Raw genomic sequence first — 27,450 nt, 5'->3', positions numbered from 1 at the left:
AACAAGAAACCCAGAGTACAAAAAAGAAGGTGGACAGGGTTATTATAGATGCTTATTTGCACTGTGAAACAAAACATGCTATTTAATAGGAGACTTGGTAAAGATCATTGCGAAAGAGAGTACCTCACCTTTAAGCTACTTATAGGACTTCATTTTCTTTCTTTTTTTTTTTTTTTAGGACTTCATTTTCATTTTGAAAGGTTCAAGAGATTGTCACAAACAAAAAGAATAGGAAAGCTGCCATAATTAATCAAGAATTTCATTTGCAGTTGTCAGGAGGTTCACAGTTGGCTTTTAGACTTCCTGTGTTTAGTATTAATGTGTAAAGCCTAATTTTTAAAAACATATTAGAAACGAAGGAAGAGTAATTAAGGAAATTGTATATATATTTCTCTTCTCAGTCTAAGTACTCTGAAGTAACTCCTGAAAGCAGAAAAAGAAATTATCTAAATGTACCAGACTGTTTATTAACATCATTGAGAATTTTAAATATTCAAGATCCTAAATATGTTAAGAGTAAAGCCAAGGACAAGAGAATTTTACAGAAAATTATTCATTTCTATTTCTTCCAGTTATAGGAAGGGAAAGCAAGAATCCTATAATTCCATGTCTTGATTATTTAGCATCTGTTCATTTCCTTCCCATTTATAACACTCTGAGAATGTCTGGTTGTCTGCTCCAGAAAAAAACAGAAATATTCTCTCTTCTCCTCACCAATCTCCAGTAGGCCACACCATCTCGTGTGCACTCTAAGAAACAGGGTTCTGTTCCAGACAAACGCTCATCACCTTTGTGCATTTCCAAACACCTGGAGTGACAGTAAGCCTAACGGGTTAACGAGGAGTGGGGAAATGTTTTCAAAGTAAAACATGAAGAAAAGACCAGCTGTGAACAAACACCATTTATTTTCTATGGTAGCAGGCAAGCAATTTTCTTTGGCTTTCCAGGGCCAGGCAAAGTTCATCTGACTGCAAATGTATTAATATCTGTATTGGATCCAATGCAAAGAACTACCTTGTGTTCCCTTGTGTGCAACAAACTTTTGAATTAATTATTTTCTCTCTAGTATGATCATTGTAGAACAGAACGAGAGAAGGTCTATAACTGTTCACTGTGATCAATTTAATGGATGGAAAACCTTAGGAATAAAAATTCAAAATGGGGCCATTAACTCAAAAACCCAACCACTGCAGTAAGCAGAACTACCAAAGTTTAAAATAAGAATAACAAAAAAGTCTCCTCTTTTCTGAGGCCTAAAAACACGCTACTTCCAAGTAAATACGGTTTCAGAAGCCTGTTACTCTAGGAAGGGAAAAGCGGCAGATACCATTTTTCCACCTACTGTAGACTACTGACAGCTGGCCTGTGGTCCATCTGCGGTCACAGTAACATGACTGAGCCTCATCTTCAGAGCTGTACGAGAAGTTTTAAAATACCAAACTGTTTAAAAAAAGGGGGAATCTATGTGGACTTATCTGCTTTACTGCATGATAATGGTGGCAATGACTTAAAAGCTTAAATTCACCAACCAGCATACTTATCAGTCTTGCAAATGACCTCAGTACATACAACTAGAAGCTTCCTACCCGTTGTCTCCTGTAAGTGGGGGCACAAGGCAAAGAGCTGGGGCTCTATCAGGCATGTTATTTCCATCTGCTTTGTCTTTCCTTGACTTTATAAAGCTACATTCAACTTACAACACCTGAGCTTTTCCTAATTTGGCAATAAAAAAAATAACCGTTTCTTGGACTGATTTCCCTTTTACTGTCTGTGTTTACCATTTGAAGGAATGTTAATATTGTGTAAAACATCAAAACAAAGCTCAATTTTCCTGTGTATGCATTGTTTTAGTGAAGGCCCATCACTGTATATCCACACTTCCTCTACTAAGGACTCCCTTGTTGGGAAGAATTAATGGTCTAATTGGTTGCCTTACTTTAGAGGTACAAAGTTATGGAATTATTCTGGCCACGTTCAGGGGTCAAGATAAACCCTCGCTTATCTTTAGTAAACATCTTTCACGTTTACTGCAATAGTAGGAATATTCTGCTATTCTGCTACATTATCAACATAAATATTGGTCAAAAATAAGGGAAGACCCTGGCGTCATTGCTTAGATGTCAACTTCTTTGTCCTCGTTAGGTTTATTTATAGACTATTTGGAGACATGATCCTCCTACACACTAATCCAAACTGAAATATCTTCATTTTCCCCAACTGGAAAAGGAGGGAATTCAAACAAGTTAGGGAAAATGAAGGTATTTCAGTTTTTAGGACTAACAAACACAATCACCAAGGAAATACCTAAATAATAATCTAAATAGTACTTTGTATTAATTAATTTTGAGGCCAAGATCTACACCTTATGTATGATATGACCTAAACATAGCATTAAGAATATTTAAAAATTGAAGAATAAACGTGAAAAAGTCAGTAAGGTAAGACAGTTATGGTTCCTTTATTGCCCTACTGCTTGACGTGATTCCACTCTACTCATATAACTATCAAAAAGGTAGATTTCTGATAGCTGTACAAGGATTCCATGTATGCCTTGGAATATATATGCAAATCAGGCTAACATATCATAAGCCTGAAATTAGAGTATATGCCTGAATATAAGGTAAGGCTTTTAACTTCCTGAAGTCACTTATTAGAAAAGAGGAGACTGTCTGCTATTTGAGTCTTTACACAGCATCTCAGATTATAAGATGCTTTTTCATGTATTTAATAGTGAACAAAAAAGTACCTGAGGAAAACATATTTGCTTAAAAATTTATTTTATTCAAACTAGTTTTAGGATGTTTATAAAAATATCTAAGTAGAATCATAAAAAGGGAAGAAGAAAAATCCAACACATTAATTACTCCTAGGTTATAACCTTAAAATTGAAAGTACTGAGTGTTGTTACAAGACTTTGAAAAACTGCTTTTAAAAAAGTAGTCAAATGCTATTCTGTCAGAAAGGATACAAGTAACAGTAGTTAATTCTGAGGAAGTAACTAGGTAGCTAAGGGGAAAGACTGGGAGGTGACCTACTTCTCACTGTGACCCATTTGTACCCTGTACATTTTAGGGCAGTGAATGTGTTACCTACTCAAACAAAACAAAACAGATAATTATATTCTAAAATAGGAACTACAGCCCCATAAAATGTTATGACCAATCACAAATCACACAAGTGATTATGTTATATAGACTGTGAACATACAACTATAAAAGACACACAAACACACACGCGCGCACCCAACCCCACTGTTTTGTCAATGGTACTTGTAGTCTAGACATAAAATATCCAGTGTCAGATCATGTGTCAACTCAAAAACCACTGTAACTCAAGACAATAGAGACAGAAATGAAGATACACCCTGGATTTTAGTGCTAGATGGATGATGCCAAGAGGTTCTGCTAATGATAAAAAAAAAAAAAAAAAAAGCACTTCCCACAAAGATTCATAGATAGAATCTGAGCAAGATGGTTCTACGAAATATGAGTGTGAATAAAGCAATCCTTCTATATTATTGCACTGCTCCATGAAATGTGATTTTAATTATGTACATGTAACTAAATTACTCAATTAAAATTCTTACCTTTTACTCCATCTTCCTAAAAGTTTATATGGGGAGACTACCTAATATTCGGGCTAACCTTATATTCAGGCATACATACTCAAGACAACATTCTTGCAAGAGAATGTGGTGTGCTTTATCAAGTAAATCACCACAAAGTAAAAACTTTCCCAACACATTTCCCTCTTCTGCTACATATGACCATTGTCTTGAATAATTGTATAATATTGCAATTTTATACTGGTGCAACTCCTATTTTTTTTTGAGGATAATAATCTGAACATTACACAGGTCCAAAGGTACTGTGTGAATTTGATGACATTTAGTCATGGGTTAGTAAATATGATTATACTCTCTCAGCCACTGTCTTAGAAAGGAAGGCCCCCAACTGACGGAAGGTTCTTTTTTTTTTTTTCCCTAAGATTTTATTTATTTATTTGACAGAGAGAGACAGCTAGAGAGGGAACACAAGCTGGGGGAGTGGGAGAGGGAGAAGCAGGCTTCCCGTGGAGCAGGGAGCCCGATGTGGGGCTCGATCCCAGGACCCTGAGATCATGACCTGAGCCGAAGGCAGCCGCTTAACGACTGAGCCACCCAGGTGCCCCCTGACGGAGGGTTCTAAAGCCATTGGTCAAGCGCAGCTTCCTGAAAGGTCTGACAGTACCTGAGCCAAAATGTTGCTTTACACCACTCACACTCGACAAGGGTTATGCTCAAGAACAAGTACCGCAGACCCTATTTGAAGGGAGAACAAGTACACTCCATCCAAACACCTGTATTAAAGATCGAAGAATCACAGCATATCATTTTCCTGCATAAGATAGGGCCAATAATGAAAGGGACTGGGAAACAGAACCCAGAAAAACAAGTAACAAGGTACATTCTAGAAGGGAACGGTTTTTATTTCTTCTGGCTTTTAAAACTAAAAATTTTAAAAAGTATATTTATAAATGTAAAACTCATCAGAACTGTAGAAGGCACAATAAATTCAGTTGAAATTCTTAATATGGCCCTTTGAATATATATGCTTGATGTGTTTGTAAATTTTTAACATTTTATGTTTGTTAGTTTTTATGTTTTAAGTATTACAATTAAGTGTATATCATCTATCCTTATTCGTTTACATTAAAAATGGACAGTATTGTGTTTTCCGGAGACTCTGGGAAGCCTCTGTGATCAATGAAAATTTCCTGAACAGATACCAAATGAATAGAAAATATTCATTTTGTACACAACGAAAGGCAAAGACTGACATTATGATCATATCCTATACCCATTTATAGAAAAATATTCAAATAAGAAACTCTTGCTTTCTTAGTGGTCATTAAAACAGCTTAAATTTTGTCAATTCTGAAATTAAAGTGCAACATACTGGAGACAGGGAAGTGGGAGGAAAGTCTAGCCCAATCCATAGTCCGTCTTGCCTGGCACCAGTGCAAGAAGCTACCCTCCAATGCCATTCTAGCAATCTAGAGCTTGTTTCCAAGGAGAATACTGCTACCAGATACTGGGGAAATAATGAAAAAAGTGAATGCAAAGTGAAAGTCTGCCTGTTACTCAAAACCAGTCAGTACCCCATAAGGCTCTCCCCTCCGTGACAGGCTGCCCAATGTAAATTACAAAAACAAACAAACAAAACAAAACAAAACAAAACAACAAAAACCAAACAATAACAAAACTACCAAACAGGAATCAACTGGGATCACGAAGAGGGGAGTCTTTAAATCCAGTCCCCACTGCACATGCTGAAAAGCTCACCGTTCTTCCTCTCATTCAGAGGGGGCAGGTGCTGGCTGGGCTGCAAGGACAGCTCCTGGAATTCGTGGGCAACAGCTTCACTTTGAGGACTTGGGGCAAGATGGGCTAACGGCCCCAGCTCATCCTCAGCGTCTAGTGCCCCTGGGGGATCCATTGTGCTCCAGCCACTGGCGACGGGCGTCCGAGACCTCTCTTAAAGGTGGCCTGCCGAAGAGACTGTCAAGTAGAAATGTGTAAGTAGATGGTACATTTACTTTTCTCCAATTTACACAAAAATATTAAAATGGAAATCCTGGGTTCTAGTCCAGCTTCACTGCTGTGTAGCAACTGCCAATTCATTTACCATCTCTGGATCATGAGTTCCTTGTCCAACACACAGGAATAATAGACTTCCCATCTAAAACAGCACTTACCAGGTAAATACAAGTTGAAAGGTATTTTATATAATGTTTTGTACTGTGGATTAAAGCAAGTTATAGTTATTGGTGTCATTAAAGATTTTAATGCATCCTAAAATAAGACAAAAGTCAACTAATGATCATGGGGAAAAAAGGCAGTCTAGCTTGAAAATCTATCTAAACTCCTACAAATCAGGGGCACCTGGGTGGCTCAGTCAGTTAAGCACCTGCCTTCGGCTCAGGTCATGGTCTCAGGGTCCTGGGATCAAGCCCCACATTGGGCTCCCTGCTCAGTGGGGAGTCCGCTTTTCCCTCTACCTCGCCCCCCGCCTCTCTGTTTAGTAAATAGTTAAACTCCTATGAATCAAACAATTTTACATGAAGTCAACATTCACAGCACCCAGCAATGTTTCAGATAAGGACTCCTCCCTCAGCATGGGAAGAGAACTCTCCGCTACAGCACAACAGACATACAGTTCATGCCACAGAAAAAAACCTTTAGCTACTGAGATTTGGGGTTATTTACTATTACAGCATAACCTGGCCCATTCTGACTAAAACAGAAGTCGGCAACAGAAATACCAAAGACACAACGAAATCCTCCATGCATGACATTGGCTTAGGGCCTGAGCAGTGGTCAGCAAGAAAGCTTATTGAAAGCTGAAAGCTGAAAGGATGGTGGTCCATACTATGCAGGGATGAAACATTTCACAAAACTGTTGCCTGCTTAGTTGCATTCCCTATCACAGTTCATTGACCCACTCACCTAATGATGGACATCTGAGTTATTTCCAGTTTCTATTACAAATAAAAATGCTATGAACATTCTTGTCCAAGTATTTATATGGATATCTGCTTTCACTTCTCTTGCATAAATACCTAGGAGTAAAATGAGTGGATGGTCCGGCAAGTGAGTATTTAAATTTTAAAGAAACTAACAAAGTATTTTCCAAAGTGGTTATGCCATTCTGCACTCTTACTAGCAGTGAATGAGAATTCCAGTTGTTTCATATCCTCACCAACACTTATGGTCAATCTTTTTCATTTTAATTATTTCAATGGGTGTGAAATGGTAACTCAATGTGGTTTTATTTATTTATGTATTACTTAATTTATTGACTTATACTTGAGATACATCAGTTTCAGATGAACAAGACAGTAATTTGATATTTTTATATATTACAAAATGATCACCACAATAGGTCTAGTTACCATCTGTCACCATACAAAGTCATTACAAAATTGACTACAGCCCCTATGCTGCATATTACATCTCTGAGACTTATTTATTTTACAACTGAAAGTCTTCACCTCTTAATTCCCTTCACCTATTTTGCCAGCCCCCCTCCCCTCCACAACCACCGGTTTGTTTTCTATATCTATGAGGTCTGTTTCTGTTTTTCATTTTGTTTTTTAGATTCCACATACAAGTGAAATCATACAGTGTTTGCCTTTCTCTGTCTGACTTATTTCACTTAGCATGATATCCTTGAGGTCCTACCATGTTGTCACAGAAGGCAAGATTTCATTCTTTTTTTGTGGCTGAGTAATATTACATACATACATACACACACACACACACACACAACCTTCTTTATCCATTTATTATCTATTGATGGACATTTGGGTTACTTCTATGTCTTGGCTACTATAATACTGCAATAAGCATAAAGGTAGTACATACGTCTTTTTGAATTAGTTTTTTCATTTTCTTCAGATAAATACCCAGAAGTGGAATTCCTGGATCATATGGTAACTCTATTTTTAATTTTCTGAGGAACCTCCATATTGTTTTCCATAGTGGCTGCCCTAATTTCCATTCCTCACCAACAGTATACAAGGGATCCCCTTTCTCCACATCCTCACATCCAACACTTGTTATTTCTTGTTTTTGATGATAGCCATTCTGACTAGGTGATAGCTCATTGTGCTTCTGATTTGCATCTCCCTGGTGATTAGTGATGTTCAGCATCTTTTCATGTGCTTGTTGGCATCTGTATGGCGTCTTTGGAACTGTCTATTCAGGTCCTCTGTCCATTTTTTAATGGGGTTGTTCTGTTGTTGTTGTTATTGAGTTGTATGAGTCCTTTATATATTTTGGGTATCAACCCCTTATCAGATATATGGCTTACAATGATCTTCTCCCATTCAGCAGGCTGCCTTTTCATTTTTTAGTATATGTGCTGCCGAAGCGAGCACTGGCTGCCTTTTCATTTTGTTGATGCTCTCCTTCACTCTGCAAAAGCTTTTTAGTTTGATGTGGTCCCATTTGTTTATTTTTGTTTTTAATGCCCTTGCCTAAGGAGACATATCCAAAAAATATCACTAAGACTGATGTCAAAGAGCTTACTACCTCTGTTTTCTTCTAGGAGTTTTATGGTTTCAGGTCTTACATTTATGCCTTTAATCCATTTTGTGTTTATTTTTGTGTATGGTATAAGAAAGCAGTCCAGTTTCATTCTTTCACACACAGCTGTCCAATTTTCCCAATACCATTTATTGAAAAGACTGTCTTCTCCCCACTGTATGTTCTTGTCTCCTTTGTATAGGTTAATTGACCATACAGCTGTGGGTTTATTTCTGGTCTCCCTATTCTGTTCCACTAATGTCTGTTTTTGTGCCAGTACCATACTGTTTTGATTACTATTGCTTTTCAGTACAGTTTGAAATTCCAGAGTATGATACCTCCAGCTTTGTTCTCTTTCCCAAGATTGCTTTGGCTGTTTTGGGTCTTTTGTGGTTCTGTACAGATTTTAGGATTGCTTGTTTCACTTCTGTGAAAAATGCCATTGGACCTTTGATATGGATTGCAGTGAACTGGTGGATTTGTAGACTGCTTTGGGTAGTATGGATATTTTCACAATTTTAGTTCTTCCAACACCAAAGCACAGCATATCTTTCCATTTATTTATGTTATCTTCAATTTCTTTCATCAGTGTTTTACAGTTTTCAGAGTATAGGTCTTTCACTTTCTTGGTCAAATTTATTCTAGGCTATTGTTTTTGATGCAACTGTAAATGGGATTATCTTCTTAATTTCTCTGATAGTTCATTATTAGGGTATAGAAATGCAACAAATTTCTGTATATTACTTTTGTATCCTGCAACTTTCCTGCATTCATTTATTAGTTCTGATAGGTTTTTGGTGGACTCTTTAAGGTTTTCTACATGGTACCATATCACCAGCAAATAGAAACAGTTTTACTTCTTCCTTATCAATTTGGATGCTTTTATTTCTTTTTCTTGTCTGATAGCTGTGGCTAGGACTTCAAATACTATGTTGAACAAAAGTGGCAAGAGTGGACATCCTTGTCTTGTTTCTGATCTTAGAGAAAAAATTTTCATCTTTTCACCCATTGAGTATGATGTTAGCTGTGTGTTTGTCATAAGTGGCCTTTATTATGTTGAGGTACCATCTCTCTATATCCACTTTGTTGAGAGTTTTTATCACAAATGGATATTGGATTTTGTCAAATGCTTTTTCTGTACCTATTGAGATGATTATATAATTTTATCCTTTATTTTATTAATGTGCTGTATCATGTTGATTGCTTTGCAGATGTTAAACCATCTTTGTATCCCTGAAATGAACTCCACTTGGTCATGGTGTATGATCCCTTTTAATGTTTTGATCAAAGAATTCAGTTTGCTAATATTTTGCTGAGGATTTTTGCATCTGTGTTCATCGGGGATGTTGGCCTGTAATTTTCTGGGTTTTTGTGGTATCTCGGTCTGGTTTTGGTATCAGGGTAAAGCTGGCCTTATAAAATAAGTTTGGAAGTGTTTCTTCCTCTTCATTTTTTGGGAATAATTTCTGGGATAATTTAAATGTTTGGTAGAATTCACCTGTGAAGTCATCTGCAACTTGGACTTTTGTTGGTAGTTTTTGATCACTGATTCAAGTTTCATTGTTAGTAAGTGGTCTATTCAGATTTTCTCTATCTTCATGATTCAATTTTGGAAGACTGCATGTTTCCAGGAATTTATCCATTTCTTCTAGGTTATTTGTTGGCATATAATTGTTCACAGTATTTATGTATTATTATTTCTGTGATATCTGCTGTAATTTCTTCTTTTTCATTTCTGATTTTACTTATTTGGGCCATCTTCTTTTTTTCTTGATGAGTTTGGCTAAAGGTTTGTTGATTTTGTTTATCTTTTCAAAGAACCAGCTCTTAGTTTCCTTAATCTATGCTACTTTGTGTGTGTGTGTGCACGTGTGTTTCATCCCCCCCGACTCTGATCTGTATTATTTCCTTCCTTCTACTAACTTGGAGCTTTGTTTGTTCTTCTTTTTCTAGTTTCTTTAAACGTAAAGTAGATTGATATTTTTCTTGTTTCTTGAGGTAGGCCTGTATCACTATAAAATTCCCTCTTAGAACTGGTTTTGCTGTGTCACAGAGATTTTGGAATGCTGTGGATCCAGTTTCATTTGTCTCTAGGTATTTTTTTGATTTCCTCTTTGATTTCTTTTTTGGCCAATTATTTAACAATAGCATGTTGTTTAGTCTCCATGTGTTTGTGGGTTTTTTTTTTTTTTTTTTTTTTTTTTCAGTTTTCTTCATGTAATTGACTTCATGTAACTGACTTCTAGTTTCATGCTGTTGTGGTTGGAAAAGATGCTTGATAGGATTTCAATCTTCTTAAATTTACTGAGACTTGTTGTGTAGCCTAACATGTGATCTACCCTGGAGAATGCTCCATGTGCACTTGAAAAGAATGTGTATTTTGGTTTTGGATAGAATGTTCTGTATGTATCTATTAAGTCCATCTGGTCTAATGTGTCATTTTAGGTCACTCTTTCCTTATTTTCTGTCTAGATGATCTATCCATTGATATAAGTGGGGTATTAAAGTCCCCTACTACTGATTAAGGAGTGTACTTGTGATGAGCACCAGGTGATGTATGGAATTGTTAAATCACTACACTGTACACCTGAAACTAATATAACACTGTATGTTAACTGGAATTAAAAAGTTAAAAAGAAAAAAAGAAAGTCCTCTACTATTATTGTATTACTATTTCTCCTTTTATTTCTGTTAATATCTGCTTTATATATTTAGGTTCTCCTATGTTGGGTACATACATTTTTACATATGTTATATCCTCTTGTTGAATTTACTCCTTTATCATTATGTAATGCCCTTCTTTGTCTCCTGTTAACAGTCTTTGTTTTAAATTCTATTTTGTCTGATATAAGTATAGCTACCCCAGCTTTCTTTTCATTTCCATTTGCATGGTAGGTATCTTTTTCCATCCCTTCACTTTCAGTCTGTGTGTGTCTTTACATTTGAAGTGAGTCTCCTATAGGCAGTATATAGAAAATTCTTGTTCTTTTCTATCCATTCAGCTACCCTGTCTTTTGATTGGTGCATTTAGACTATTTACATTTAAAGCAATCATGGGGCACCCGGGTGGCTCAGTCGGTTAAGTGTCTGAATCTTGATTTCCCTCAGGTCACGATCTCAGGGTCCTGAGGTCGAGCCCCATGTCGGGCTCTGCACTCAGGGGGGAGTCGACTTGAGATTCTCTCTCTCCCTCTCTCTCGGCCCCTCCCCCTCCTCAGGTACACTCCTTCTCTGCCTCTCTAAAAATAAATAAATCTTTTAAAAAATTATTACATAAAATTGTATTACATACAATTATTAATAAGTATGTACTTTATTGCCATTTTGTTCATTGTTTTCTGGCTGTTTTTGTAGTTCCTCTCTGTTCCTTTGTTCTTCTCTCTTCCCTGTGGTTTGATTATTTTCTTTAGCATTATGCTTAGATTCCTTTCTCTTTTTCTTTTGTATATTTAAGTTTCTTCTTTGTGGTTACCCTGAGGTTCACACACAACATCTTATGTGTATACAGTCTCTTCTGGGTTGATGGTAACTTAATATTTTTTAATTCTTTATTTAAATTCAATTTAGTTAACATATACTGTATTATTAGTTTCAGGAGTAGAATTTAGTGCACATAACACGCAGTGCTCATTACATCAAATGCCCTCCTTAAAGCCCATCACTCAATTACCCCTTTCCCCCTCCACCTCCCCTCCAGCAACCCTAGTTTGTTTCCTAAAGTTCAGCATCTCTTATACTTTGCCTCCCTCTCTATTTTCATCTTATTTTTCCTTCCTTTTCCCTATGCTCATCGGTTTTGTTTCTTAAATTCCACATATGAGGGTGCCTGGGTGGCTCAGTCGTTAAGCGTCTGCCTTCAGCTTAGGTCATGATCCTGGGGTCCTGGGATCGAGCCCCACATCAGGATCCCTGCTCAGCGGGAAGCCTGCTTCTCCCTCTCCCTCTGCTGCTCTGCCTGCTTGTACACTCTCTCTCTCTGTCAAAATAAATAAAATCTTAAAAAAAAAAATTCCACATATGAGTGAAATCATATGGTATTTGTCTTTCTCTGACTGATTTTGCTTAGCATAATACCCTCTAGTTCCATCCACGTCATTGAAAATGGCACATTTCATTCTTTTTGATGGCTGAATGATATTCCATTACATACACACACACACACACACACATCTTCTTTATCCATTCATCTATTGATGGACATCTGGTCTCTTTCCATAGTTTGGTTATTATGGGCATTGCTGCTATAAACATTGGGGTACATGTGCCCCTTCGGATCACTATGTTTTTATCTTTTGGATAAACATCTAGTAGTGCAATTGCTGGGTCATAGGGTAGCTCTATTTTTAACTTTTTGAGGAAACTCCATACTGTTTTCCAGAGTAGTTGCCAACCAACAATATAAGAGGGTTCCCCTTTCTCTGCATCCTAGTCAACATCGATTGTTTCCTGACTTGTTAATTTTGACAGTAACTTAATTTTTAATGCATTCCAAATCTTTATATTTTTACTCCCCGCTCCATGTTTTACATATTTGATATCACATTTTGTATCTTTTTATTTTACATATCCCTTAACTAATTATTGTACTTTTAATTAAACTACTGTTGTCTTTTAACTTTCACACTGGCTTTGTAAGTGGCTGGTCTACTATTTTTATTATTTATTTACCTTTTCTAGTGGAATTTTTACTTTCATATATTTTCTTTTCTTTCTCTTTTAAAAGATTTATGTACTTTGGGGGGGGGGGATCTTAAACAGGTTCTGCACTGAGTGTGGAGCATGATGCAGGTCTTGATCCCATGACCCTGAGATCACTATCTGAGCTGAAACCAAGAGTCGAACACTTAACTGGCTGTGCCACCCAGGTGCCCCACTTTCATATATTTTCTTATTAATTAATGCCTTTCCTTCAGAGTTTAGAGAAGTCCCTTTAACATTTCTTATAAGGTTAGTTTAGTAGTGATGAATCCCTTTAGGTTCTGCTTTTCTGGAATACTCTTAATCTCTTCTCCTTCAATTATGAATGATAACCTTGCTGGGTAGAGAATTCTTGGTTGGCAGTTTTTTGGTTTTTTTTTTTTTTTTAGCACTTCAAATATGTCATGTCACTCCCTTATGGCCTGTAAAGTTTCTGGTGAAAAACCTGCTGATAGCCTTATGGGGGGTCTCCCTTGTATGTAACATGTTGCTCTTCTCTTGCTGCTTTTAAGAGTCTATCCTTGGGCGCCTGGGTGGCTCAGTCGTTAATCATCTGCCTTCAGCTCAGGTCATGATCCCAGGGTCCTGGGATCGAGTCCCACATCAGGGAGCCTGCTTCTCCCTCTCCCTCTGCCCCTGTTTGTGTTCCCTCTCTTGCTGTCTCTCTCTGTCAAATAAATAAAATCTTAAAAAAAAAAAAAAAAAGATTCTATCCTTAACTTTTCTTTTGAGAGATTTATTTATTTGAGAGAGGGAGAGGGCAGGGGAAGAGGGAGAGAGAATCCTTAAGCAGACACCCTGCTGAGTGTGGAGCCTGACCGGGGGTGGGGGTGGGGGTGGGCTCAATCCCAGTACCCAGAGATCGTGACCTGAGCAGAAATCAAGAGTTGGATGCTTGACTAAGTCACCAAGGTGCCCCACTTCAAATAATTTTTTTAGTCTTTTCTCTCTCTTTTCCTTCTAGGACCCTTTTAATGTGAATGTTAGTATGCATGAAGTTGTCCCAGAGATCATTTAAGGTATTCTCACTTTTTACAGTTCTTTTCTTCATTGTGCTGCTCTGTCTGGGTGTTTTCCATTTCTTTGTCTTCCAGCTCACACAGTCATACTTCTGTTTTATCCATTCTGCTGTTGAACCACTCTAGAGAATGTTTCACTTCTGTTATAACTTCCGTTTGGTAGTTTCTTATATTTTCTATCTCTCTGTTGAAGTTCTCTCTGTGTTCATTCACTCTTCTGAGATCTGTGAGCATCTTTTTGACCATTACTCTGAACTTTTTATCAGGTAGGTTGCTTATCTCTGTTTTATTAAGGTCTCTTTCTAGGGATTTGCCTTGTTCTTTGGCTTGAAACATATTCCTCTGCCTTCTCATTTTGCCTGTCTCTCTGTCTGTATGTATTAGGCAAAATAAATACCTCCCTGAGTCTTGAAAGTGTGGTCTTGTGCAGGAGCTCTGCCATGTGGCCCAGAAGCACAATCTCCCCTGGCTACCAGAACCAGACACTCTGTGTGTGTCCCTTTTATGGGTTGTGAGTGCCTGCCATTGTTTTAGGGATGTGGGTGCTGTGTGTGAAGGGTGGAGCTCAGGGCACTCATCCGGCCTGGTTGCAGTTCAGCCACTGCACAGGGAGGGAGGGGTTTAAGCTGCCTGCCTTTCCTAGTTGTGGCTTTGGTCTTTGTGTGGGGTGGGTGGGGGTTCAGGGCATTCACCCAATCCTGCTGCTGCTGGGATGCTGAGCAGGATGGGTGGGGCGTGGGGCACTTGCCTAGCCCAGTTATGACATGGGGTAGGGAAGAGCACACTCGCTGGTGCTAGCAGACTAGAGAGGGCACCAAAAATAGCACCAGTCAGCTCAGTCACCAGCAAATTAGGATGAGATAGAAAAAATGGCATCCACCAGTATTTCTGTCCCCAAATAAAGTCCCTGCAGGTTCCTGCCTCTCCAGCAGCTGCTTTAAAATTAGTAAGTGGGTCTCCCTCACTTATAGTCTAGGTGCTTTTCAATCTGTTGCTTTTGTGCTGGATCTCAGAATGAATGTGTTTGCATACAAGCCCTTTAAGAGCAGGATCTCCATTCCCTATAGTTCTAGGATTCTCCTGGTCTTAATTCCCATTGATATTCAAAACCAGACATTTTGGGGACTTGTCTTTCTGGTGCTGGCCCCCAGGGTTGGGGTGCCTGGTATGAGGCACAATCCTTTCACTCTTTGAAGGAGTGTTCTGTATTTGGGGATCTCTCCTAGGGGTAACCCTGTCTGGCTGCTCCTCCCACCCTTCTTGATTCATCTTGTGTCTTTTGTTGTGGAGGCTACTGTTTATCTAGTTCTCAGGTCCTTTTCTGAGGAAAATTATTCCATATGTAGCCGTAAACCTGTTGTGTCTCTGGGAAGAGGGGAGTTTAGGGTCTTCCTATGCTACCACCTTGAGCACCTTTTCACTCTGACTTTAATTTGTATTTCCCTAATGAAGTTGAGCATCTTTTAATGTGCTTATTTGCCATCTGTGTATCATCTTTGGTTAAGTATCTGATCAAATCTTTTGTTCCTTTTTAAAATTACGTGGTTTATTTTCTTATTATTGTTTTGAGAGTCCTTTTATATTCTGGACAAAAGTCCCTTATCAGATACATGATTTGCAAATATTTTCTCCCAGCAAATGGCTTATTTTTTTATTCTCTTAATAGTGTTTTATAGAAAGTATATGTTTTTAATTCGATGAAGTCCAACCTATCAATTTTTTCTTTTCTGAATCATGTTTTTAGTGTTGTAGCTAAGAAACCTATGATTAACCTAAGGTCACATATGTTAGCTACTATGTTTTCTTCTAGATGTTTCATAGTTTTATGTTTTACATTTAAGTCTATGATCTGTTCTGAATTAATTTTTGTATATGCTGTGAGATATGAATCAAAGTTTTTTGTTTTTGGCAAAAGATACATGACTGTTCCAGTACCACTTGTTGAAAAGGTTATCTTTTCTCCACTAAATTGCCTTTGCACCTTTATTGCAAACCAGCTGACTACATTATATGTGGATATATTCTTGACTCTATATTTAGTTCCCAGAAAAGAATGAGCCACAAAAGAGAAGGTCCTAAATTCTGTGTATGAACTCTGCCCAAGTCTCTGGCTGACCCCTAACTGATGCACATGTAATGCAAACTCCCAACAGCCCAGCTAAGGGAAAAAACCAAACCAAACAAACAAAAAAAACAGAACTGAGATTTCAGTTGCTGCTCACCACAGGAAAGGGAGTGTGCAAAAGTGAGTTCAGCAAAGTTAATTGCTAAAATAAAACAATACTGTTAGGAGGGAACCTCACAGAATCTAGAGTCTACAGCTGTCCATCCAGAATTCCATATCTGACAAAAATATCCTTTAAGAATGAAGGCAAAATTGTCACCAGCAGACACACACTGCAAGAAATGCTAAAAGAATTTCTTCAGGCTGAAGGGAAGTGATGCCAGATAGAAACTTGGATCGGAGGAATGAAAAGCATCAGAAATGGTAAACATGTAGATAAAAGCCAAAGACTTGTTTTTCCTCCTGCTTTCTTAACTATTACTATTCAAAGTAATATTTATATCACGATGTTATAGGGCCTATAAAGTATGTATTTGTACTATATATGACAATAGCATAAAGGATGGGGAAGGGTAACTATCACAACATTGTTACCTTTCTGTACATTGTAAGAGAGGTGTACAATTTTAACTTGACGTACACTGAGAAGTTAAAGTTATATAATTCCCAGAGCAACCATTAAAAAATACAAATAGTTTTAGCTCAAAAGCCAATACGGAAATTAAAAAAGAACTCTAAAAATACTCAATTAACCTAAAAAGAAGTAACAGAGAAATAAAAAAAGAGATGGGACAAACAAGAACAAAGAGTAAAGTAGTAGAAAAAAATCTTACTTTATCAATAGTTACATTAAATGTACATGGACTAAACATTATGATTAAAAGACAGAGACTGACAGTGGATTTTAAAAGTCTAAAAATGGGGGTGCCTGGGTGGCTCAGATGGTTAAGCGTCTGCCTTCGGCTCAGGTCATGATCTCAGGGTCCTGGGATCGAGTCCCGCATCGGGCTCCCTGCTCCTTGGGAGCCTGCTTCTCGCTCTGCCTCTCTCTCTCTCTCATGAATAAATAAATAAAATCTTTAAAATAAATAAATAAATAAATAAAAGTCTAAAAATGTATGCCTATAACTGTCCTACTTTAAATATGAAGGCATAAATAGGATGGAGGTAAATGGATAGAAAAAGATCAGGCAAACAAGAAGCCTGAGAAGGCTGAAATGACCACATTAATGTCAAAAAGAAAAAAAAAAGAAAGAAAACTCAAAAAAGATGTGTTAGGTACATTTACATGTAAAATGACCTGTTTTACTTCAGAGATTTAAAACATGGCTCCTAGATTTTTTTCTAAACTATGAATTTCATTTCAAATTATTTTTCATATAAAATAAAATCTGTCCACAGTAAACTAATTCTAAGATACCGGTACCACATTGCCCTTATAATGGTAAGATATACAAACTCTGAACATTAGCATTAATGATTTGAAAGATCCTTTAGGCATGAGACTTTAAAATATTTTCATGCAGTATTATTTTTTCTTCATCTTGAAGAATTTTTTTCAACCTATTATTCCTTGACATTATGATCACCTTAAACTCCCACACATTCCTCCAAATTAAGAAAATTATAAGCTAAGAAAATCTTTACAAAATGTAGCAAAAGGAAAAGAATAAGTGTTCAAAAATTTTTAACTTAATATTCATGAACATTTTTGATTGAGTATAGACTCTATTCCCACATTCTACTACCAAATTTATAAGCTGTCACCCAATATCCACTTAACTGCTTGATAATTTTCTTTTGAAACTGGAATCTAACATCAAACAGAAAAAAAACACTGTCCATCCAACAGCCTCTAATTGAGATGTTAAAGAAATGGCATTAGAATGGATTCTTTCATTGGGTCATAATTTACTTACGGAAGTAAAGCAATCATTTAGCTTTAACTAGAGAAAAATGTGATAAAATACTAACTTGTCTATAACTGACAGAATGAATGAATATGGAGTTAATACCATACACATCCATAGAGCAAAATGAAACTAATCCAACAATTGTCCAGCACTAGGTCAAAGCACAACACAACACTAATAATATCAACCTGGGATATAGCTTCTGTTCTCAAAAAACAAACCACTTCATTGTCAGATACTACATCAGAGACAGAAAACAAAACAAAAACACCAAAAAATGAGAGACTGCTTGTTCATCTATTGATTTATTCATATCTTTTTTTCTGAATGGAGTCAAGATAGCACCATTAATAACCCTGTATTTTAAAAGACGCTGGGCTCTTGGGCTAAGGTAGTCTCAAAATCAATGCTAACATCTGTTTTGAACTAAGTGAAGTGTAAAGTCAAATCTCTTTCCACTGTACCTCACTGTTCCTAATGACTAATTCACATGAAATATTAGTAAATGCAGGATATATAATCAATGCTATATAAGGGAAACTAAATAATAAAGGAGTCCAAAGAGTATCAATATCAAAATTACTAAGTGTAATATAAAACCAGTCAAATGCAGACAGAATATCCAAATATACTCAACAAAAAACGATTGAGCAACATTAAAACTGTTGTCCCTGCCCTTTAAAGCTCCCCTGAATTACAAACATGGAAAACACCTGGCTAAGAGCCAGTATAAATAAATTTCTAAATTCAGACAAGATAAAACTTGAATCAGGAAGTTCAAAGACAAAGTTAATCACATATACAAAGTAATTCCCTATATCAGAAGCATATTTATTATTAAGTCCCATGATCAAACAAGTTGAAAATTTCAAATCAAATGCACTTTTGAGAAACACAATTTAGTGCGGGGTTGGGTAAATTAATGATATCAGTGCTGGGTTATTTTATATTACCTATTCTTCCTTCAAAGCTCCTGGTGGCAATTTGTTAAACAGCTAATGTTAGAGTTCAAAATTTATTTACTAATTTAAGAACTCTCACCAACCTGTATATATGACAATACTTTCTTAATAATATATTGCTATTTCTGTGTTGTCTTCTAAATGAAATTTCTAAAGGATATCAAGAATTCAGAGTCAAACCTGTTTACATTTTTATATAAATAACATTCACCTCCCAGTTTCTAATTGGGAGAAAAACAGCAGAAGGAAATACTTTATCCAATCTGTCCATACTCAGTTTAACAATTAGAATGGAACCAGAAGATGAGAATTCTAAAACTACATGTTTCTATATAAACATTACTTCACTACATACTACTTTAACTCTTACCATGAAAAGTGGTTTGGTTTCTGTATTTTCTTTTTCCCTAACTTAATTCTGGTTTGATTACTTGAATGCTCTTATATTTAAAACGACTGCATAAGTTCTAGACAGTGTATTTTACTTGAAAGTTACCTTAGAAATGACGTCTAGTCCTCACTGATATGAGGAATTCTTAATCTCAGGAAACAAACTGAGGGTTGCTGGAGTGGGGGGTGGGGTGGGAGGGATGGGGTGGCTGGGTGATAGACATTGGGGAGGGTATGTGCTATGGTGAGCGCTGTGAATTGTGCGAGACTGTTGAATCACAGATCTGTACCTCTGAAATAATGCAATGTATGTTAAGACAAAAAAAAAAGAAGACGATAGTAAGAGCAGAAGAATGGGGGGGGAATGGGAGGGGGAGACGAACCACGAGAGACGATGGACTCTGAAGAACAGGCTGAGGGTTCTAGAGGGGAGGGGGGTGGGGGGATGGGTTGGCCTGACGATGGGTATTGGGGAGGGCATGTTCTGCATGGAGCACTGGGTGTTGTGCACAAACAATGAATCATGGAACACTACATCAAAAACTAATGATGTAATGTATGGTGATTAACAACAATAAAAAAAGTCAAAAAAAAAAAAAGAAATGATGTCTAGTGTAAGCACTTCTCAACGTTCCTCACAATATGGTAATTCCCTCGAGGGACGTAAAAAAAAGAAAATCCTGGGTGGGTGGGGGGGAAAGGGGAGGATCTCCAGAGATTTTGACATAAGTGGTCTTCAAGAGAGGTATTCTAATCTGCAGCCAGTGTTGAGAATCACTGATCTAGTGGAATCCTTTATTTTAAAGAGAGAATAAATCATCTGCTCAGTGAGTGGGAAGAGGCGTGAGGAGGGATTTAGTACGGCAGGTGTGAAAACTGAGACCGTAAGTAGGTAGAACAAGAACCTGGAGAATTAAATGTCTAAGTGCATTTGGGTAAGTGAGCAAAGTCTTCAAGGAGGAATAGGAGTTCGCAGGCACAGACATTTTTCTCATCAATAAAAGCCCTCCAGCACGAACAGTGCAAGCTGATGGAGTTGGTGCAGATCACGCATGCCAGGGAGTGGCAGAAGATAAGGCTGGTGTGGTAAGTTAGAGCACAGCTGTAAAGGGATGTGCTCCGTAAGGGGCAGTGATATGATCTGACTTGTATTTTAGAAAGAGAATTCTGGCGGAGGTTGGTTACTGACAAAATCTCATGCTGAAATGCAGAGGGATGAGGTTAAGACAGTGGAAATGCAGAGCAGGGAATAAGTTCAAATAACATTGAAGCGGCAAAATGTCAAGGCTCGATGACTGGCTCATTCGAAAGGTAAAAGAGAATAACGAGGTGAGGATGGCTGAGATTTCCAGATGTGGGCGGACAGAAAAGATGGTGGTATCTTTACAACAAGGCAGGGATGAGTAGTGGTGAAGAGTGTTCACTCTGAGAGGGGACAGGCCCCTAGGACATAACCTGGGGACAGGGGGAAGGGGGAGCTAAAGAGATAGATACCGGAATTCAGGCAAAGCACTTAACTTCTCAGGGATCCAGTTTCCTCACTTAAAAATGACAAAGAGAAGAAAATGGAAGACTATTTCCATTTCTGCTCATCTTGGCATTAAGTTTATTCTAGGCTTTCCTTAATTTTATCCTAATGACCTTCCTGCTGGCAGGCAGTATTCTCCTTTTACAGAGGAGAAAACCAAAGCTTGGAAAGACGAAGCAAATGTGAGAGACTAGGGTCAAAGCCAGGATTCCACCTTTGAAGGCCATATTCCTTCCCCAGTAACGTGACATTTATGTGCCAAAATGCGAGTAAGTTAGAGCAAATAATTGGGAGAGACCCATTACATTGAGGTAGGAGGGAGTGCCGGGGAAGACGGAGATGGAGCGCTGTGAACAATTCTTTAGCAGGCACAATGAAGGCCCAGCGCATTAGGCACTGTGCTGGGCACTGGGGTTCCAATGACAACTCAGTCACAAACCCTGCGGCTCCTGGAGGTAAAGACCTTATCAACCGGGCAGTTATCACACCACATTAGTGCTTGGCAGGGGCAAGCAGAGCATGCCAACTTTGTAGCAAATGAAGGAAACACTTCCTCCTACTGCCCCATTTTAGCGAACACTGAGAGTGTAACAGGAATTGAACTCCAGACAGGAAGAAAAGGAAATGTACAGCCGTACATGTACTGCAGAGAAACACGACATGTTTTTGATATCAGCTTACAATTCTTTCAAATAAACAACTCCTAAGCATGGTTTTTATTGGTAGCAGTTGGATTTTTATGTGTAGTCATTAAGTACACAGCAGAGAGGTACTATAAATATACCAGATACTGACAATACACTGCATAGAGAAAGTTATATAACTGCTTTTCTATGCCTGAGGTGGCTCTTACAGCTCTAAATATGCCGATGTGAGGATTTATTTTTTAACCTGTTTACCGTAGATTTGTTCCAACTGAACATATCATGGAGCAAACTATATCTTTAACAGCCTCCAAAATGATGCATTCTTAAGTACTGTAACTAATACTTAAGTAAACAGTGTTTCTGAAATAGTCATTGCAATCCATTTATAAATGAAAATTTGAATTAGCAGAAGTTTAAAACACATGTGGCTTTTAAATTACTATATAAAAAGACATAAAGAGCTAGAAAATATTATTCTCTGAGTAAAATGGCCAAAATGTGTCTTTTTTTTTTTTAGCCTGAACAACTTCATTTTCCAAGTTTATTCAAAATGAATGATTCTCAGAGAATAAGAACTGATTGGAAGATTAATTTTAAACTGAGATGATTTCCATATTTAGCAAATACTGGGTTAAAAACAAATTCTAATTTTGTTGAATCATAAATTAGCACTTGATTTACATGCTACAAAGTAAATATTTGTAAACAGATTAAACAAATGTTTTATTTAACAGATAAAAAAGATACTGTACTCCTACTTCCAGGTTCTATAAGGCAGAGAGGGAAGGAGGAAGGGAAAAGGAAGGAAGAGGGAAATTTCTTCTGTCTTCTAGATCTTCACTCTTTGTGATTCTAGGAATCAGTAGAATTTAAATTTAAACAAGGTATTTTACTAAATTCAGAAGTATCACAAACACACACAAAAAGCTGAAGTTTAATTTATTGTCTAAGATCTCATGACTAGTTAAGTAGCAGATGGGACCAGGTAGCTAGTTATCAGGTAGGTAGTTGGTAAACTGAAAAGACTCAGTTAAAAGAGGAGTTGTTGCCTATAAATACAGAGGACAAACTGATGGTTGCCAGAGGGAAGGGGGGGGGGGCAAAGTGGGTGGAGGGGAGTGGGAGGCACAGGCTTCCAGTTCTAGAATCATTAAATCATAGGGCTGAAATGCACAGCATCGGGAATACAGACGATAGTAACAGCACCGTATGGTGACAGAGGATAGCTATACTTGCTGTGAGCACAGACTTGTTGCAGAGTATGGAACTGCTGAATCGCCACGGCGTACACCTGGAACTAACGTAACATTGTGTATGAACTATACTCAAAAATTCTTTTTAAACAAGGGGAGTTGTTAAACATGATACACATAAGTCTTGATACATTTTCTTTTAAAACAGAGCCCATAAATGTCCTTCGTTTTGCAAGTTTTCCACTACAAGGTCAAGGCCTTCTCTTTGCACATGTATCAGCTGTCTGGCATAAATCACCACTATCTGTGATTTTGAGTTTCCATTTCTTTATAAAGTGGAACAAAAATGTAAAGGATTTTAAGAATAGAATACATCTACATTTTTATAACTTTTAATCCAATTTTTTCAGTTTCTCACACACACCTGATTCAATAGTATTAAGTAACATGACTTTGTGTTTCCAAACATTTAACTTTTTTTGCACTCATATTTCATCAGTTTACATAACATTTAGTTAAACTATATAGTTATGATTACTACTGCTATTGGCATAAATGGATTTGGGAATAAACACAGCTGACTTTTGGTTAGCATACAACTTCATTAGCGAGAACAGAAATGCATACCAGAATTCAGTGTCACCTCCTGTCCCAAGACAAAGGGCCTGGAGAAGGTTGGTAAACCAGCAAACTGGTCAAGTGGAGGATGGATAAAAGAAGTTCCACCACAAAGCATTTTAAAGATTTATGTTGATGCCAAAGGCATCTCAAATTAGAAACTTGAGTCTTTTTAAGTTTTCTCGTGTTTGTTAATACAAATTACAACTTAGATATTATTTCATTATCATCTAACTTTATGCAAAATATGTTAATACTGTACTTTGAGACAAATGTTCAGAGTACATGCCAAATGAAAGTTCATATTCAGAGTATTGTAACAGCACCCTAGCAGCTATACACAATAAATAAGTTTCTAATGCCATTATTAAAATTGACATCTATTCTCATTGTATCGTAGTCCTTCAAAATACTTGTGAATTCTTCTCTGCATTGAACACACTTTGGCACATATCATAAAAGAGCAATATCAATCATCTGTGAAACTTTTATTAGTTTTACAACAGTTGTGGATAAGGAGTTTTTTTGTTAAATGAGATATAATTCACATGCCAGGAAATTCACCATTTTAAAGAGTATAATTCAGTGATTTTTAGTATATTCACAAGGCATGCAACCAACACTACTTCCAGAATATTTTCACCACATTTAAATCCCATGTGCATTAGCAATCATTTCCTTGTCTCCTCTCTCTGCAGCTCCTGGCAACCACTCATCTACTTTCTGTCTCTATGGATTTGCCTATTCTAGACATTTCACATAAATAGAATATGAGGCCTTTGTGTGTAGCTCCTCTCACTGAACATAACGTTTTCAAGATTCATCCATGCTGTACCAGGTGTCAGTATTCCATTCCTTTTTAGAGATAAATAATATTCCATTATATGGATTTACCAACATTTTGTTTATCCATTCATCAGTGATGGACTTTGGGTTGTTTCCACTTTTTGGCTGTGATGAGTAATGTTGCTATGAACCTCATGTTCAAGTTTTGTGTGAACCTGTTTTCAATTCTCCTGGGTATATACAAAGGAGTGGAATTACCATATAGTAACTGTATGCTTAACTATTTGAAGAACTATATACAATTGTCCACAGGGATGCACGGCATGCATCACTTTACACCCCCCCCCCCCAGCAAAATATAAGGGTTCCAATTTTTTCCAAATCCTTTTATTTGGGGGGGGGGTTAATCATAGCTATTCTAGTGGCTATGATGTGGTATTTCATTGTTGTTTTGATTTGCATTTCCCTAATGACTAATGATGTTGAGCATCTTTTTGTGTGTTTATTGCCTATTTATGTATCTTCTCTGGAAAAATGCCCATTTAAAAGTTGGGTCATTTGTCTTTTTTGTTGTTGAGTTGGAATAGTTCTTTCACGATGTGTGTTTGTGAGGAGCCCTCCTCACACAGTGCTGGTGAGAATGTAAAATAACACAGCTACTGTGGAAAGCAGTTTGGTATTTTCTTAAAATGGTAAATGTAATTTTACCCTGTGATCCAGCAATTCCACTCCTAGGTGTCTATCCAAGAGAAATGAAAATGAGTATCCACACAAAGACTTATAAGCAAATGTTCATAGCAGCGTTATTTCTAATAGCCCCAAACTATAAACAATTTAAATGACCATCAACTAGTGAATGAAATTAGCAAAAAGGGGTAAATCCTAATGGAATATTATTCAGCAACAAAAAGGAAAGAAATACTGATACAACATGGATGAAACTAAAAAACATTATGCTCAGTGAAAGAAGCCAGAAACCAAAGACCACATATTGTATGATTCCATTTACATGAGATTTCCAGAAAAAGTAAAGCAAAAAGCCTTATGGCAGAAAATAGTGGTTTTCTGAGGCTGGGGTGGGAACCGAGATTACATGTATATGGGATGGGCACAAGGTTTCTTCCTGGTGTGACGAAAATGTTGTAACAGTAGATTGTAGCAATGGCTGCCTAACTCTGCAAATTTACTAAAAATCACTGAAGTTTACACTTTTAAATAGGTGAAACTTCGGGTATGTAAATGGCACCTCAATAAGGTTACTTTTAAAAAATAATGTGATTTGTATGTACACGTGGATAGCAGCCTTACTCTTAATTGCCCAAAACTGGAAACAACTCGCATGCCCTTCAGTCTGAATGGCATAAAAAACTGGGGTGCATCCATACAACGGAATGCCCCTGAGCAGTAACAGGGCAGAGCTAGGGACACCTGCAACAATACGGCTGAGTCTCAAACACAGTCTGCTACGTGAAAGGAAGCTGTCCTCAAAGGGCTTCGAGAACTGGAAAGCCACTTTTGTGGGAAAGCCAAAGCTGCAGATACAGAGAACACAGCAGTGGCTGCCAGGAGTGGGGTGGATAACAAAAGGGAAGCCAAGGGGAAATTTGGGGGTGAGAGAATGGTTCTACATCGTGATTGTGGTTGTGGTTGCACGACTCTGTATTTGTCAAAAATCAGAAATGTATGTCAAAAGCAGGGGCTGTTACCACGTTTATAAAAAAAAAAAAAAGCAATGATATTGTCAAAGATTATTTTTCACAGTTTGATTTTTAAGAGCAAACAACTAGAAACAACCCAATCATGATCCCAGGAGATAGGACAAATACATTGTTGTGTATTTACAGTATTAAATACACTGTACATCCATACAGTAAAGTACCATGCAGTCATAAGAAAGGACGAGGAAGCTCTCCGGGGGACACCGACAGGGAAAGATAGGTGATTTGCTAAGTGAGACAGCAAATGAGAAAAAGAGAAAAAGAATATAAATACATTCATTTTTGCTACAATGAAACTCTGGGTGCAGACACAAGAAAGCAGAAGAGCAGTTGTTAACTGGGCGAGTGAACACAGTGGTGCAATGGGGTGGTTGCTGGCTGAGGTGAGAGTAGATTTCGTATTGTTTTACTATCATCTTTGAACATGTGGATGTAGTACTTATGTTTTAAAAGGAAACAAATCACAACAAATCAAAAACCTTTTTGAATATTGTTCCGTCCTCCAATATACATATATACTCTCTCTCACCTTTGTGTCATCTGCAATTTGTCCTTTGTATATTCATCTTAGTCGATGATTAAAATACTGAACTGAAAGAGCTAAGGCAATCCTTGCAATAAACTAATAAAAATCTCTCTTAAATTGATGTTAATCCATTCTTCCCCATTATTTTAACTGCATGAGTTACAAGAAGCACGACTACGGCCAAGTTACTTAACCTCCCTAAGCCTCTTTGTAAAATGGGTGTAAATAATATCTTCCTTGCAGGGTGCAAATTAAAGGAGACAATATATGTTAAGTGCTCAGAGTCATGCTTGGCACTGAGAGGGCGTTCGGTAATCGCTCACTGGCTTCCACTTTAGCTATGGTTATATCCTGGCTGGTATATTCACCTGTCATAGTAGTCAGCCCGTTATCTCATGAGACCCATGGTGGTGAAGGCTTTCTTCTCTGTTTGTTGGGCTGCTTGGGTTCAAATTGCAGCTCTGAAATTGTCTAGTTGGTGGGCAAGACCTTTCAAAGCCACAGGATCTTTGGTTAAAGATGGAAGTGACAAAGGTGCTTAGTTTACAGGATTAAAGAAAGAACTAAAGATATAAGAGATGAGCGGTCACAGCAGAGCTGGGAGCACACAGTGTATAGTCAATAAATGTTAGCTATTAGTATTATTATTTTGTCTACCATGTGCCTGGTTCCCTATTATATGAAATGACATAAAGAGTATCACACTATCTAAATTTTGTAAAAAACCTCATAGACTTCATTTCTAGCTTGTCTTGACTTTCTAATTGTACTTCAAACTTCAAAAAAAAAGTTTATTCTTACCAACTGCTCAGACACACAAAAATATTCCGATGAATAAATGATAATGGGTTTTAAAATTTCCCTAACACAGGCATAATAGGGGCTAGCTCTAAAAGTAACAGAAGCTGAAATCAATATTTATATATTGTGTTGTTTTCTCCAACATTTGGGATTAACAGGCTTTGGATTTCTAGATAGCTGGCAATACGACACAACTATATGTATAAACTAAAGTTTTCTGAAAGGAAAAGAAAAATGAACTCATTTTTAAAGAAAAGGTATTGTTCCGGGGCGCCTGGGTGGCACAGTTGGTTAAGCGTCTGACTCTTGATTTTGACTCAGGTCACGATCTCAGGGTGGTGAGATGGGGCTCACACTGGGTGTGGAGTGGAGCCTGCTTAAGATGCTCTCTCTCCCTCTCTCCCTCTGCCCCTCCCCCCTCTCCTCCATCTCTAAAAAAAAAATGGAAAGGAAGGAAGGAAGGAAGGAAGGGAGAGAGAGAGAGAGAGAGAGAGAGAGAGAGAGAGAGAGAGAGAGAG

The 27,450-nt window shown here is 37.5% G+C and overlaps 1 protein-coding gene across 5 annotated transcripts in view; it reads right to left on the bottom strand.

Annotated features, from left to right (window-relative positions):
• Positions 1-27,450, bottom strand: part of MRTFB (myocardin related transcription factor B) — a 271,910-nt gene that overhangs the window by 115,471 nt on the left and 128,989 nt on the right. For 4 of the 5 annotated variants that reach the window (XM_035022304.1, XM_035022303.1, XM_035022302.1 and 1 more), the window contains exon 3: positions 5,324-5,539. In XM_035022304.1, the coding sequence (XP_034878195.1) occupies positions 5,324-5,477 (154 nt within the window). In that variant the 5' untranslated portion in view covers positions 5,478-5,539. Of the gene's footprint in view, positions 1-5,323; positions 7,054-27,450 lie in introns of those variants that run through there. The other variant, XM_035022305.1, reaches the window with a different exon arrangement.

The sequence above is a fragment of the Mirounga leonina genome, unplaced genomic scaffold (assembly GCF_011800145.1).
Source record: "Mirounga leonina isolate KUSES-001 unplaced genomic scaffold, KU_Mleo_1.0 Mir_175, whole genome shotgun sequence".
In the NCBI taxonomy this organism is placed as follows: domain Eukaryota; kingdom Metazoa; phylum Chordata; class Mammalia; order Carnivora; family Phocidae; genus Mirounga; species Mirounga leonina.
Note: the sequence above shows the minus strand (reverse complement) of the source record. Positions and strands in the feature narration are given on the sequence as shown.